Below are 15260 nucleotides of genomic sequence, written 5' to 3'. Positions count from 1 at the left end.
CACCCCAGAGGAACCAGAAGCTGCTTCCCTGAACTGTGATGGTTCCTTCAGCCTTCACGAGGCCTCCTGATTGTAAACAACCACATGTGAACCGGAAGACAGGCAGCAAACCAAAGCAGAATGAGATCAGCTGGACCCAAGTCACAGTCCCTAACACCCCTCTGTCAGAAACCCACGGTGATGCTATTCTCAATACCTTTGAACTCTTCCTCCGACAGAGGATGAAAACATAAAGTCCAAGCCCAGGACGGTCAGCGCTGATGGAGCATTTCCTGAGGCAGCGCTGGCTGTAAATACTGATGCTGAGATGTAAGAGCTGGCTCTCGGGTCAGCGCTAGAGCCTGCTTCGTATTATCAAATCTTAATGTCTTTGCAGGGTTTTAGCGACGCATCTACAGAAACTTTCCATGGTCAGCTCTTTTATGAAGACAGTAATCTCCTGCTGAGGACTGCCCCTGGAAGCAGGTCTCGGTGTTGTAGGGATCGGTTTCGCTACCAGCCGGTGGCTATGACAATGTTAAATGACATGATAATTATTTGATGCTCACGTGTAGGTTGACTAGGGCCAGAAAAGGGAGGCAGACAAAGGAAACAACCTCTTATCCCCATTTCTCAGAAATCTAAGTATTTAACAACTACTCCAAAAGACCAAACTTGACCCACAGTTGAGACAATTTCTGTACAATGTTCTCTGTGAGAACATACAACAAATAACTGTGAGACCACCCTTTAACAAAAGGTGTTCCTGCTTGCCCACCTTTCAGAAGATTTACCCCATTACAAATTGCGCAAAGATGACTTTGAAACCCCAAAGTTTTGAAGACAAGATATTAAAAAGGCTTGTATTAGCAGAGATGGATGGATCGGGAGAAGCAGACAAAATGTCGAACCATAAACATTTACCCTCAATATATTACAATACTGACAGAAGTTTCATCAATAAATCAAAATTTCCTCAGACCTCATACTCTTGATTTATCTGGAGCTAAGAATTGCTGAGTCAGACAACTGCCAGGTTTGCATTAATGCAGCAGAAGGAAAGGTGGCATGACCCATGCTATGCACTTCTGCCACTTCTACTCCAAAACTCCAATCCTAAAATGAAAGAGGGGCATGCACACTTCCTAGGTGATTTTCATTTGTGAAATGTACTTAAAGAACGCATGATTTTATTAGTGTGTATGTTTACCAGAAGATCTCCCCAGAACATCTCTTTGGTGTGCACAGAGAACGACACAGCTGGGTCGCCCTGGCTTTCAGAGCACATAATGAAATGGAAATAACTTTGCCTATCAACAAATTGTGAAGTCCACTAATGCCAAATTTCATCTGACTGAGCATGTCAGCCATCTGACAGGTGGCAATTCCACAAAGCAAGAGCTATGTGGTGGAAAACACATAAACACACATCCTTTTATACATTCATTGTGTAAATAGTGCCTTTTTGTTTCAATCCATTTTCAATATCTATGAATAAGGCAGCTGATAAAGGATGAAAATCATAAAGGTTGAACAAGGAGTGCTCTTTCAAATTGGGACATCTGCTTTCACGCTGAGTAAGGAGGATCTCTCTTATTGTAAAAAATTGCTAAAACAAAACTGAATTAAGAAAATAAAATAAGAAAATAAAATAGCCCATCTTTTTGACCTCAGAATTAGGCAGGTTAGTTAAGTGGAAACCGTAGCTGTCTAATACAACAGCTATATATAATTTCAGGTGATAAAAATAATCTGTTCATGTAACATAAATCATTCTTCAGAGGAAAAAAACTGACATCGAAATGGTACTGCTACCCATTTGTGCTGCATTTTGGGCAAACGGTTTCTAGTGAATAAAAGAGTTAATATATTGAGTCCTCAGTGGTGAGCCATGCTTTTTCTTCCCCAGGACTGAGATATCCTTAACTGCCTGCATTTCTGTCAACATGTAGCCTCAGTGAAGTGCACTTCAAAATGGGATTAGCCAAGAAGACAGTGTTATTTAATCTACACTGTATTTATTCCCTTATCAGTGTGCTGAATTCTGTAATTAATCCCGAGCACCAGGACAATAGGACCACAGATGTAAATATATTCAGAGAATTGTGAAAAAAAAATTGCTTGGAGTACTGGCAATGTCAGGTGGGGAAAATGGCAATCCCAATATGAACCACTTAATTTTAAATTGAAATTTAACATGTAGCATTTTAGAAATATCAGACAATTGCAAGACTGATCCAAGAGGTTTTCTGACCCATGTCAGAAGAACTCTGTGGCTGCAGTTTGTAGTGATTATTTAGAGAGCAAAAAAAGAGGGTTGCCACAAGCAGTGATTAAGCAAGTGAAAAACAGTGAAACGATTCCATTTCAGTTAGAAACTTAAACACCAAAAGCTCCATAAATCTGCCCCATAATCCTTTTAAGACCAGTCTTATGCTCATTTTGTGGAGACTGAAGCAAGGGAAATAGTATGAAAGATTTAAGTATAGATACCTTAAATTAAAATTAGAGACTTCTGGATTAGGAGACATTTGAGCCCGTGGTTTTAAGTTAGGAAGAAAGTGCCAATGGATTTGCTCAGTAATCTCAGCAGTCCATCTAACCCTCATTTTACTAATGCTGTGACAGAGGGAGAAACCATTGCCTGTCTTCACTGCCTGTAAGGACTCAATGCTGCCTGAAAGGATTCAATGAGCTTCAGGTAATTATTTCAGAAATGGTTTTGGTGCTAGTATCATGGCGGTCCTCTGATGTGGCATGCTAATGACCCACAGGGATAGGGGTAAAGACGAACTAGTAGGAAAGAAATATAGGACTGAAATTTTCCCCTTGTTCCGCATTTATCTCACCCTTTACTCACGCTACCCATCTGTAAAATGCAAATTTACAAACAATGCAGAAAAAGGTAGTTTGGTCTTTAATGATCTCTCAGAGGCCTCCAGTTTCTCTCTGTTACAAAGGATGGACATGTGGGGGCCTCGGGTAGTTCATCAGGACCTTTCCCACTTATCCGCAGGCCAGACTGCAACCTCATCAAGCCTTAATGACAAATGTCCTCCAGTAATCACTCTTCTTCATCCAGAGAATTGTATATCTGTGTTTACTCTCCTACCTTGCTTTTTTTTTTTTTTTTTTCAATTCTTCTTACATGTAAAGGAGGGAGGGGGAAGAGAAAAGAAAGACAGAAAAAAAAAAAAAAAAAAAAAGGAGGTGTACTGCCCAGGTGGCAAAAGGAATGAATCTGAAGTAGTTGAGTGATTTTGAGACAGTGCCACAGTGATGGGAAGGGGAGGAAAAAAGTGCCTTCTCTTTCCTTCAGCCCTCATCTTTCCAAGCGTTCTCATCTTCAATATTAATTTTTCATCTCCAGAGTACATACTCAGCCCTCACAAAATGTTTTGTCGCATCTCTTTCCTAACTAAATGAACCAAAAATACCCTTCCTGAGCTACAGTCACCATTCAGTACTCCCGTGTCTCATGTCTGTCTGAAACATCCCTAGTATTATCTCTGTCCTGAACTAAATTTTGCTCCCCTGCATGTCTCCTTCGTTGGTGATTCCAGGTCCCACACTTACTGTGCATTCCCGTCCCTCTCCCATGACTTGACTCCAGTGTCTTATATGCAATTAGCTTGGCGTTCTCATGTCTGGTCTTTTCCCTGATCCTATTTAAAGTCACAGTTATTTACCTTCATTTGTGCAAAAGCAGTGTTTTTGAGTTCCCATCAGAACGAGATAAAGGTGTAGGGAAGAAATAGTTTCAGAGAGGAGCAGCCAGCTCTGCAGTCAGCTCCAGGCCGCCACGCTGGGTGTTACCGTGATGTACAGCAGGGAGGAGGATGGATCGAAAGCCTTCACAGTGACACTGAGGGAACAGACTGGTCCCTAGGACACACCGTAACTAATGGCTATTGCCACTAGGAGCAGCCTGTACCTGCCCACCCTCAGTCCCCGAGGGTACACGTGGACCACCGTTCTGCTGGTGACATCCCCACAAACACTCAGGACAGTGAACTCCACTCTGACTCCATTACAAATATGTCAGATCATGTTTGATGTAAACTGGAGTGACACAGTGATGACAGATCTACAGCTACACAAAGACAAAGAGAAATCACTGCAGTACAAGGAAATGGACCACGGAGATGCAGGTTCAGGTCTTAACTCAGCTGCAACTTCTTGCGTAATTCCATAAGTCTCCTTACTTTTTGTTTGTATGCATGTAACTGGAAACACATGTTTTTGGAAAGCCAATTTATACTGAGTTGGGACAGAAGAAAAAGATGGGCAACAGTGCCGGAGTCCACCTCAGATGCATATAACCCTGTCCCAGGGTCAGTGCAACCACAGAAAACTTGTATGAGAGCACACAGAAGTTATGAATCTGCCCGTCTTTGTCTGATAATAATTACTTTAAAAACAGGGATCGCTCTGCTTGCATTTCGCCAAATTAAGAAAAGCTTTATTTTTTTTATTTGCTGATTCACACTTAGTAAAGATAATTAGCAAGCATCTCTATTAGCAATACAGAACCCCTCCTGTGTAAGCCCCTTTCATGTGACTTGTCCCATTAGCCTTTGTTCATGGCTTTTATTTGCTACTAAAGGAATAGCACATGTGAAGTGATGTTTGGGATTTAGAGTATTATAATAGCCGCCTGCTATGTGACGACTTTTTAAAACTAATTCTGAGAAAATCAGAGTGCGTGAAACCAAATCGTAAAGATTCTGACTGCAGACACACTAATCCTCTACAAAGGCAGAGCTACTGATAGATTTAACTCATTAGACTAGACACACACAGTTCAGAAAAAGAAGCTGTGGTCACATCCCCGGGCAGGCTTTCACATGATGATTTAAAAAATCTGCCTCAACTAGATTAGAACTGCCATGGCAGGCTTGAAGAGCTCTCCTCAGAGTCAGCCTTGTTACTTGAAATACAGCTATGCAGTCAAACTGCAGAAGTAAACATAACTAAAATTGTAAAGTTAAGAGCTCGAAAGTTAGCAAATGCCAGACTAAGTTGCCTTTTCTGAATCATCGCTCTTCCCCTCCTTCTTGTCTTACGGCCGGTGCACGCAATGCAAAACTATTCAGTGTTTTGTAGCTGTCTCATTTTTTGCTGCATGACCTTAGGCCTTCATTGAAAAACGTGTAATACACAGGGAAAAAAAAATAGCACCCTGGTGGATTATTCCATGACACTCAACGTTTACTTCAAAACATCACAAACAATGATTTTTAGAATACCTGTAGAGCGACACTTTTATATAGATCTCATCTCCTATTTGGAGACTGAAGGAATTAAGACCAAAAGCATCTAGTAAACACATATGCTGTGTGTGAGACACTTCAGAGTGAGTTGTAAACTTTCTTTTATGTCACGCTTCATCTGTTTGAGACTGTGCTTCCACAGTGTCCAGTTACAGCTGTTTGTTCTCAGCACACCTGCGGACTAACCAGGAACGCCTAAAACTAAGTATCAGTAGAAGATACCTTGAATGATTTCACAACTAGAACATCAGAACTTCAGGACACAAAGGAGTGATAAAACTAAATTTTAAGTGCAAAGCTAAACTGTCAAATATGAGATCTTTGTTTTCATTTAGCATGGGTGTTCTAGTCAATGCTTACAGAAGTCAGAAGCTCTCCAGATTAAATCCCCCCTCATTACGCTGTGCAATCTGAGCCATAGCTTTGGGGTAAATGAGGCAAGGACAGAAAATGTACCAAACAGGATATGATAGTAATTGTTTAATAATGCAGTCATAAGAAAATCAAATTATGTTGTACAGAGGCCTTGACTTTGGTACTTTTGACTTTGCAAACACAATAACATTTTAATTGTTTGATGTGTTTGTGTTATTTTATCCTAAACTGATAAAAGACCTCCAAATCAAAATGAAAATCCAGTATATGCCTTTAATAATCCTAAATGCCTTTATGAGTGATTAGCAGAGCTGCAACTGTTAGCTTTGGCATATCTATCTGATTCTTAATTAAAACCATAAACAGCAAATAGTAATCTAGTTTCATTATGAGGTGGGCCTGGAGCAGAGAAGTATGGGGTACTGTGACAAAAGGCTTCACAAGTGTTTCCTGAAAATGAAGAAGATCAAGCTTGCAGCTCTGTGGGGAAGCCCGCTCCCTTGTCAGCAGACGCACCTGCTTGTTCTCTCCAAACCTATGTTTCTTAGGGACATCTATTGCCCTGTCCATAACTCTATCACTATTTTCTTTCTCAAATGTCATTCTCATCACCCTGTTGTTCCCTCTCTTTGCATCTAACACCTGATCTCATGAACAAACCATCCAAACAAGCAAATCCAGCTTTCAGCTTTCTGACTGGACCTCCTGCTTCAACAAATCTCAGTTGCTCTCCTGCTGGTCCCCCGCACAATCCATCTCTATTGCTTCTCTTCTCCACCGCTGTTTTTCATTCGCCCATGTGCCTTTTTCTCCTTCCCATCTACCTACATTCCTACTTGTGTCTTATCTTTTTGTGATACTCCCCAGAAATTTGCTTTGGTACTAGTTTTCTTCACATACCCATCTTCATCTTTCCCTAATATTTTTTCTTAGTTTCCATCTCTTCAGCCAGTTTCTGCCAGTTTCCCATCTAAGCTAGCCTCTCCCTGACTCCAATCTCCTGTATTACCATCTACACAGTTTCATTTTCCCATTGAATCACACTTTGAAGGCAATTCTTATCATGCTAGTCATTTAACCTGTTTCTCCTTACCCCCAAATGAAGAAGAAAAAAACAGGGCAAATTATATGGGCTTACATTGTTTCATGTTTTCCCAATTTTGTTTAGACCAAGCAACTTCTTAACAGATATTAATCACAGAGACTGTGTTCAGATCGAGCAACATCTTAACAAAAGTGTTAGTGACATTGTTGGCCCAGAAATGTCATGCACATAAAAAGTGAAATTTTTTCTACTGTCCCAGGATTGTCAGCTGTGAATTTTACTGCAGATCTTGTTTCAAAATAATGAAAAATGTTCTGACAAATTAAAACTCTGCATTCAATTTGCGATGCCTTCCTTTTGTCACCTGATGACCACATTTCATTCATGACCACTTGTCATTGCTAGAGGTGCTTTGCAGAAGGTGGCTGTCACATTCCATTAACCTTTCCGGACAAAGGGGAGATCATCCCCTTTAGTTTTGAGAAAGCTGAATTTGGGCAGCCACCTCGGAAGACGTGTCTCAGTCAAAGGGTACTGGGCAGCGGGGGATTGAAATAGACAAAAATGGCTCAACTGAGCAGAGGGAAGATGTAGAGGGATACTAGAGAAAACTGAAAAGCCAAGGTAGTGTCAGGAGCTGCAGTAGGAGTGAAGTGAAAGTGGGTGTATACATTGTGGCAGATGGGAGCAGAGTATCACATAGGAGACTGAGGAAAAGGAAAATAGGGAATGAACCTGCTTTTTCAATATCTAGTGCTACATCTGACAACAGACCTGTTAACCCGTTGGAAAACTTTGTGTCAGCGTACGTGACTCACGAGCACAAGCGTTTGTAGACATCTGCTCTACAAATACGTTGAGTGGCAGGTCCCTCGCCCACTTTTGCTGTCCTTTAGCCTTGATTCACTTCCTCACCAGCTGGTCCTAGCAGAGGATCTATCCACTCACTGCACAATTCTGCAAACTGAATGGCTGCTGAATGACCAGTGAGCCAACCTTTGAGAAAAGACTTCAGCTTTCTTGCTACAGCTGCCATTCTCTACATCGTCTTTAAAAAGTTCCCCTAACTATTTCTGTCTCTGTGTCCATTTAAAAATGTTGGTCTTAAAAAGTATCATCTACCTGGCCAAGTGGTTACAAATTACTCACAGCTCCACACTATGTTTCATTTTATTACTTTTGCATACTGAAAAAGTGCTACTCGAAAGTTACTTTTGTAGTGGTGATGCTGAAGTCTTGTGACATGGCCTTATAGTAGACTACAGCAACACTACCATTACAAAATATTTTCCTTAAAATACATTCCACGTTTGAGTTTTTCCTCACAAACTAGATTCTCTCCATAACAAACAAACCCAAAAATTAACTTGCAAAGGCAAGAAGGCAATTTGCCTGCTCAAAACTACATTGTCTTTTGCCAATATCAGAAAATAATCAAGAAAACCACTATACGATATGCATTCAGTTTTAAAGCATGAAATGTTACAAATACGTCTGGGTTCTAGAAAACACATTTCTAGCAACTTACTTTCACTGGCTGAATAGTCCTGTGGATCGAGTATCCCCGATTCCTGCAGTGATCGAATACAGGAGTCCACCAGCTCCAGACCAGTGGTGAGCTCATCTTCTATGTCCTTCTGACCATCTGTAATAAAATTAAGACCAAACAAATGTAAAAGAAAGGCAAAAGGTAAACCCAGTTACAAGTGAGTAAGCTTTCACAGGTGATGAAGGAATGGAGAACACACTAAGATGACATATTCAGAGGAGGATGGCCATATTGAAAATTATGCCATTCTTTGAAACCATGGCCTTGGATTAATAAAAGCAAAATGAGAAAGTTCAGGTCTAATCTTAAAAAAAACGTTAGAGACATGTTTAGCAATGCCTCCTCTCAAAACTCTACGTTCGTCTCGGTATTCTTTTTGTCAAAAACTAATGACATTTTTTTTGTCAGTTTTTAAGCAGTTTTTTCACATACTAGCAATGAAAAAAGATACTGCATAAATAAATGTTGTTTCCCCCTCCATCTTCTTTAGGAAATATGATCATTCTGGGAGAGACTATATGTAATACATATATGTATATAAGTGCATTACCTTGTGTTTGCCAGTGAAACTGCTCTTCTGTTGAACTGCAAAGGAAAAACAAAGTGTTATTTTTTTATGAGATAATTCAGTAGTGTGACATCAATATTCAGATCTAAATCTATTCTGAAGCAACTGACTTAAAAATAAGGGAACAGACTTAAGAATAAATAACATAATTAAAATATAGCAAGTATTATTTTACTTTTTTTTTTTAATGAGTGACTTGCACAGCATTCATTCAGCAGGGAGGAAGCATCTTCACTTAATTACGTAATTTAAAACATACATACAGAAACTGCCCTCTTAGTCTTGATATACAAATTACAGTATTTCAAAGCAAAAATGTTACCATTTTGCAACTTTTTTGGATGCTTTTATTTGTATGAATTTCCATCTTTATAGAGAAAGTTACACATAAATAGTTACATGTGATTTCTAAAAGAAATTATGATTCCTGGTTCTACTGATCATTAAGTGCATTTTTATGTTATTCAAATGTGTCACTAAGTTAATTCAATTGGCCTACACAAGAGAGTAAATTTAGATGTGTTAGTGCTTCCATGTACAAGCACTTAAGCAATGGAAGGTCATTATTTTAAGATAATAAGCATGCACACTAGAGGATGGGTTAGGTAGTGTTTTTTCTACAAAACGATTTATTCAAATGAATGGTAAAATGAATGATATATTCAATTAGGCAATGAGTACTTCCCTCCAAGGCATGATCTATTTATGCTTCGATATAGGTCTTCCTCACATGCCAAGAATACAGAAAGGATTGAAGTTTGTATTGGGTCTGGCTGAGATGGAGTTAATTTCCCCCGTAGCAGCCTTCATAGTGCTGTGCTTTGCATTGGTAGCTAGAAAGGTGTTGATAACACACCAGTGTTTTGGCTACTGCTGAGCAGCGCTCCTACAGCATCAAGGCTGTCTCTCCAACATCTTCCCCTCTCACCAGCAGGCTGGGGGTGGGCAGGATCTTGGGAGGAGAAATAGCCAGGACAGTTGACCCAAACTGACCAAAGGATATGCCATGCCATATGATGTCTGCTCAGCAATAAAAGGTAAGAAAAGGGGCGGGGGGGGGGCATTTTTTATTATGACATTTTGTCTTCCAGAGCAACCACTACGTGTACTGAAGCCCTATACTTCCTGGGAAGTGGCTGGACATCACCTGCTGACGGGAGGTAGAGAATAAATCTTTTGTTTTCCTTTGCTTATGCACGTGACCTTTCCTTTTGCTTTATTAAACTGTCTTTATCTTGACCCAGGAGCTTTTTGCCATCTTATTTTCTCCCCCCAAGCCTGCTGAGGAGGGCAGTGATAGAGCAGCTTGGTGGGCACCTGGTGTCCAGCCAAGGTCAACCCACCACAGTCCTTTTTGGCACCCAACATGCAGCATGAGGAATTCGAGATAAGGATAGTAACTGGGAGAGGTAAATGGGCAAAACATGGACTGAACACAGGAAGAAAGTGAAAATTGTAAAGTGAGAAGGGACGAGGAGTGGACTGTGCTGCGTGTAAATTGTCCACTTTCATTCAGTGTTGTGATGATGATATTTTGATTTTGGTGTGAAGAATTTGTTTTTGTTGATGTGAGTGAAGTTTGTGAAGACTGTGTGATGAATGTGGACTTTCATGATAATTCTTAAATATGTGATTCACAGAGGCGAGGGGTGGAATGTACTGGGCTTGCGTGACAAGGTTTTGGTAGCAGGGGCGCTAGAGGGGTGGCTTCTGTGAGAATCTGCTAGAAGCTTCCCCCATGTCCAACAGAGCCAATGCCAGCTGGCTCCAACACGGACCTGCTGTAACCATGGTGAGGCAGGCTGTCCCCCTGCAGCCCATGGAGTACCCCACGCTGGAGCAGGTGGATGTGCCCAAAGGAGGCTGTGACCCCATGGGAAGCCCGGGCTGGAGCAGGCTCCTGGCAGGACCTGTGGACCCATGGAGAGAGGAGCCCACGCTGGAGCAGGTTTGCTGGCAGGACTTGTGACCCCGTGGGGGACCCACACTGGAGCAGTCTGTTCCTGAAGGACTGCACCCCGTGGAAGGGACCCACGCTGGGGCAGTTTGTGAAGAACTGCAGCCTGTAGGCAGGACTCACATTGGAGAAATTCAGGGGGACTGTCTCCCATGGAAGGGAGCACACACTGGAGCAGGCGAAGAGTGTGAGGAGTCCTCCCCCTGAGGAGGAAGGAGCGGCAGAGACAACGTGTGATGAACTGACCCCAACCCCCATTCCTCGTCCCTCTGCGCCGCTCGGGGGGAGAAGGGAGAGAAATCGGGAGTGAAGTTGAGCCCGGGAAGAAGGGAGGAGTGGGGGGAAGGTATTTTAAGATCTGGTTTTATTTCTCATTACTCTGCTCTGATTTGATTGGCAATAAATTAAACTAAGTTCCTCAAGTCGAGTCTGTTTTGCCTGGGATGGTAATTGCTGAGTGATCTCCCTGTCCTTATCTCAGCCCACGAGACTTTTGCTATACTTTTTCTCCCCCTGTCCAGCCATGGAGGGGAGCGACAGAGCAGCTTCGGTGGGCACCTAGTGTCCAGCCAGGGTCAACCCACCACAAAGTTACTCAATAACAAAAATTCTCTTGATAACAGTGAACTGAATATTACAGTCATCATTAAAACATTTTTCTGTACAGTTTTACAAGATATTTATAGGGAAAAACAAAATCACAGAATCACGGAGTTTTCAGAGTTGGAAGGGACCTCTAGAGATCATCTAGTCCAACTCCCCTGCTAAAGCAGGATTGCCCAGAGCACATTACTCAGGACTGCATCCAGGCGGGTCTTGAAAATCTCCAGAGAAGGGGACTCCACAACCTCCCTGGGCAGCCTGTGCCAGTGCTCTGTCACCTGAACCATAAAGAAGTGTTTCCGTGTATTTGAATGGAATTTCCTATGTTCTAACTTGTGCCCACTACCCCTCGTCCTGTCGCTGGGAACCACTGAAAAGAGCCTGGCTCCATCCTCCTTCAACCCACCCTTTAGATACTTGTACGCCATAATAAGGTCTCCCCTCAGCCTTCTCTTCTCCAGGCTAAAGAGTCCCAGCTCTCTCAGCCTTTCCTCACAAGGGAGATGCTCCAATCCCTCAATCATCTTAGTTGCCCTTCGCTGGACTCACTCCAGCAGTTCCCTCTCTCTCTTGAACTGGGGAGCCCCAAACTGGACACAGTATTCCAGTTGTGGCCTCACCAGTGCAGAGTAGAGGGGGAGAATGACCTCCTTCGACCTACTGGCCAAATCATCTGCTGCATCCATTGGTAAAAAAACGAAGGCAGAAATTATTTTAACTTGTCAAACTATAAATTTATTTCTTTCTGAGGTTGAGAATAAATGCTCTTTTTAATGAGTAAATGAATTTTAAATCTTGATTTGTTTTCCCTTTTCCCAACAGATGCTGGATCTCTTATGAATATGTGAGTATAGCTCCTAGTACCTATTTTCTGAACAAGAATAATGAAAATGAAATTAAATGTTTCTTTTTGGAGGTTTCTTTTTACAGGAAAAGAACTTGGGTTAATTATTTATCAGATTTGTGTAATTGCCTAATTTACATATAAATAGTTCTAAAAGGACAACTTTTACTTTCTAAGCTGACATCAAAAGTGTTAACCTGACAAATTCAAATCTATACATGATCGTCAATTTCCAAATATCTACCATCTGTGGTTTATATTGACCCACTGTAGTGAGATTTCATAGATTAGGAAGCTAGCCCTTTGCTGAGACACACACATTCAAGTCTGCCGAAGTTAATAATATTTAAGTTTAATTTAAGTTTAATTTAACATAGCTAGAGTCCTCTGGCAAATAGTAATGGCAAAGTGCTAAACTGGAAGAAATTACTTTAATTTAAATTACCTTTTCAAATGGAGCCTAGTGGGTGATGACTAGGGACAGTGGGTCTTTTTGAAATATTACTTTTTCCAATTTGAAATTCCTTTTGCCTGATTTTCAAAATCACTAAACAACTGCGGCTTCAGCGGACACACGGGGACTTGAGAGCAATATCCCTTTCTGGCATTAGCATCATCCATAATAAGCAATATATTACTTTTCACTGTACAGTCCCTCTTCCAGTATCCAGATTTCTATGTGATAGATACCACCTCAAAAGACAGAAAAAAAATGTAGTATCTCAGGTGGCATTCTTGCTGGCAGAATGAATTACTGAATGTTGCTGGCAAGAACACACTGATGTAAAAGACTGTGCCACCTCATCCAAATCAGTGAGAAAAGAAAATCAAGTCTGTGCATAAAGAGTGAATTACCATTTCCAGGAATTCCAGCTCAGTGCTTTTAAAGCAGTATATTTGTATAAAATGTAGAAGTTAATTATTGGCATAGTACAGACAGTATTAAATGAATCACTAGTGGCTGATTAGTAGTGATGCCTAATATCACTTCCACAGAAATATTTTAATGTATTTGCCTTAGGAAATCATAGATGGGAAGGTCTAAAAGAAGGATTGCAATAATTTTTACTATATTTTGGCTTTTCCAGTTTTAGTTAGGCTTCTTCTCACAACTACTGTAATGGTCTTTTATTAAACACTGTAACTTTTATAGTCAAGGTAACAGATTCACCACCAAAATTCTGATCCCAGTGCTGCCTTCTTATTCAACATGTGGAATATGGGACAGGCTGCCCAGGGAAGTGGTTGAGTCACCGTCCCTGCAGATACTTAAAGGACATGTAGATGCGGCACTGAGGGACACGGTTTAGTGGTGGACTTGGCAGTGTCAGGTTAATGGTTGGACTTGATGATCTTAAGGGTCTTTTCCAACCTAAATGGTTCCATGATTCTGTGATTCCACATTAAAAGTGTATTTGCTCCTACAAGGATATCAATAAACCGACGCCTTAGTCTTGCAGACAAACACATGAAGGGTTTCCTTAAAAAACACCTTATTAGGATTTGACAGTTTAAATTCAGATACCCTGTTGTTTTGTTGTTTTTTTTTCCCCTCAACCATTTTTTTTTGTTTTGTTTTTTAAAATGAGCTTTTCCTGTTCTTGGCCTGACAAGGATTCCTGACTGAAGCAACCAGACATGTCTGCACAGGGAGCCTTTAGTCTGTCACACAAGTGAGCCAAATATGCTTCAGTGAAAAAAAGTGGCATTTCTTTTTTTGTGCTTTTCTTTTAGGTGTTTTCCAGCTTCACAAGAGATCAGTACAATTGACTGTGTACTTACATCAAATACATGAAAAGAAAAAAAAAAAAATTAACGCCAGTATTCCCCCTAATTAATTTTTCAGCACGTTCAGCAAAATAAAGCTTTCTGCTTTATAGTTTTTCTAAAGAAAAGGTTTTAAATTCATTATCAACCACTCTTCTGCAAATTCCTATGCCTCATTATATAAGTTTGCAAACTCTACCAACTTCGACTGAGGAAGCTGAGCAATAAAATACTTTATTGAGAAGTTCTGAACTATGGAAACGCACCAAACTTAAGAGTTTTAGGAGGGGAGAGGGAGATTTTAACCAGAATTACATTAGTATAGCATGAGAAAATAGTAGCATAAAAAACTAATGAGCTGAGAACTCCGGCAGCTATAATTATGACTCCTTTAGCCCCAAACCAGAGAAATAATTATGATTTATTTGCTGTATTCTTCTCCCATTATTGGTAATCATTGCATACTATATCTACTTCAAATATTCCAGTACAGATAAGACAATTGTTCTACTTAATTCTGTTTGAGTGATACGAAGAATCTTGTGTCACCATTCAATTAGACAAAACTTTGATTCTTCTATACTTATACAGGTAAATCCCAGGGAAGCGGAATAAGTTAAGAATGAGAAGATAGTGCTAAAACCAAACAAACAAACAAAATTTCAACCCAACAAAAAAAGAACAGCTATTGTCGTATGTTTATTTCTGGATGTTCATCTTGAGGCTAATGAACATATCTTCTGTGAAGATGCATTACACTGTCCCTAAAACTTTACCTTTAATAACCACCTCTGCAAGGAAATATTCCAATGAAAGTTGTTTCACCTCCTTAGGCAAGAATGAGCAAAGTACACATCCACAGAGTGGTCATCCTGATTCCAGCTGAACTCACGTGTTCCCATTTCTGCACGCATGTAATATAAGCACCGAAATAGCGAGAAACCTTTTAAGTGTGACCTTGCATGCTAGGAGGCTGAAAGGCATAGCACGCTGCAGGGAGCGCGTTTTGGGGAACATCGCACGAGTAGAGCACTCGGGGAAGCTCTACTTGTCTCAGCACAGTGTGGAAAGATCAGAAGCACAAAGCATTGCAAAAATGCTGAGTTTCTATGGTCAGCAAAGGATGTCTGACTATTACCAGCAATCTATTTACATCAAGTTTATCCCTTTTCAGGCATGGATAGAAAAATCCCAGTCTGAGTTACAGTTTGTCTATAACCAAGCAGCAAATCAGGCCTTTGGGAGCTTTCATTATTTTTTCCTGTACTTCAAGTAAAGCTAAACAAGAAGTGGGGGTCCT

General features: G+C 40.7%; 1 protein-coding gene across 1 annotated transcript in view; it reads right to left on the bottom strand.

Annotated features, from left to right (window-relative positions):
- Positions 1–15260, bottom strand: part of CTNND2 (catenin delta 2) — a gene marked incomplete at both ends in the record, with an annotated part of 573915 nt that overhangs the window by 327118 nt on the left and 231537 nt on the right. Inside the window, 2 exons of the mRNA XM_082479407.1 lie at positions 8201–8317; positions 8772–8806. Coding sequence (XP_082335533.1) covers positions 8201–8317; positions 8772–8806 — 152 coding nt within the window. The remainder of the gene's footprint in view (positions 1–8200; positions 8318–8771; positions 8807–15260) is intronic.

The sequence above is a fragment of the Vanellus vanellus genome (assembly GCF_965231255.1).
Source record: "Vanellus vanellus genome assembly, chromosome: 2".
Lineage (NCBI taxonomy): Eukaryota > Metazoa > Chordata > Aves > Charadriiformes > Charadriidae > Vanellus > Vanellus vanellus.
Note: the sequence above shows the minus strand (reverse complement) of the source record. Positions and strands in the feature narration are given on the sequence as shown.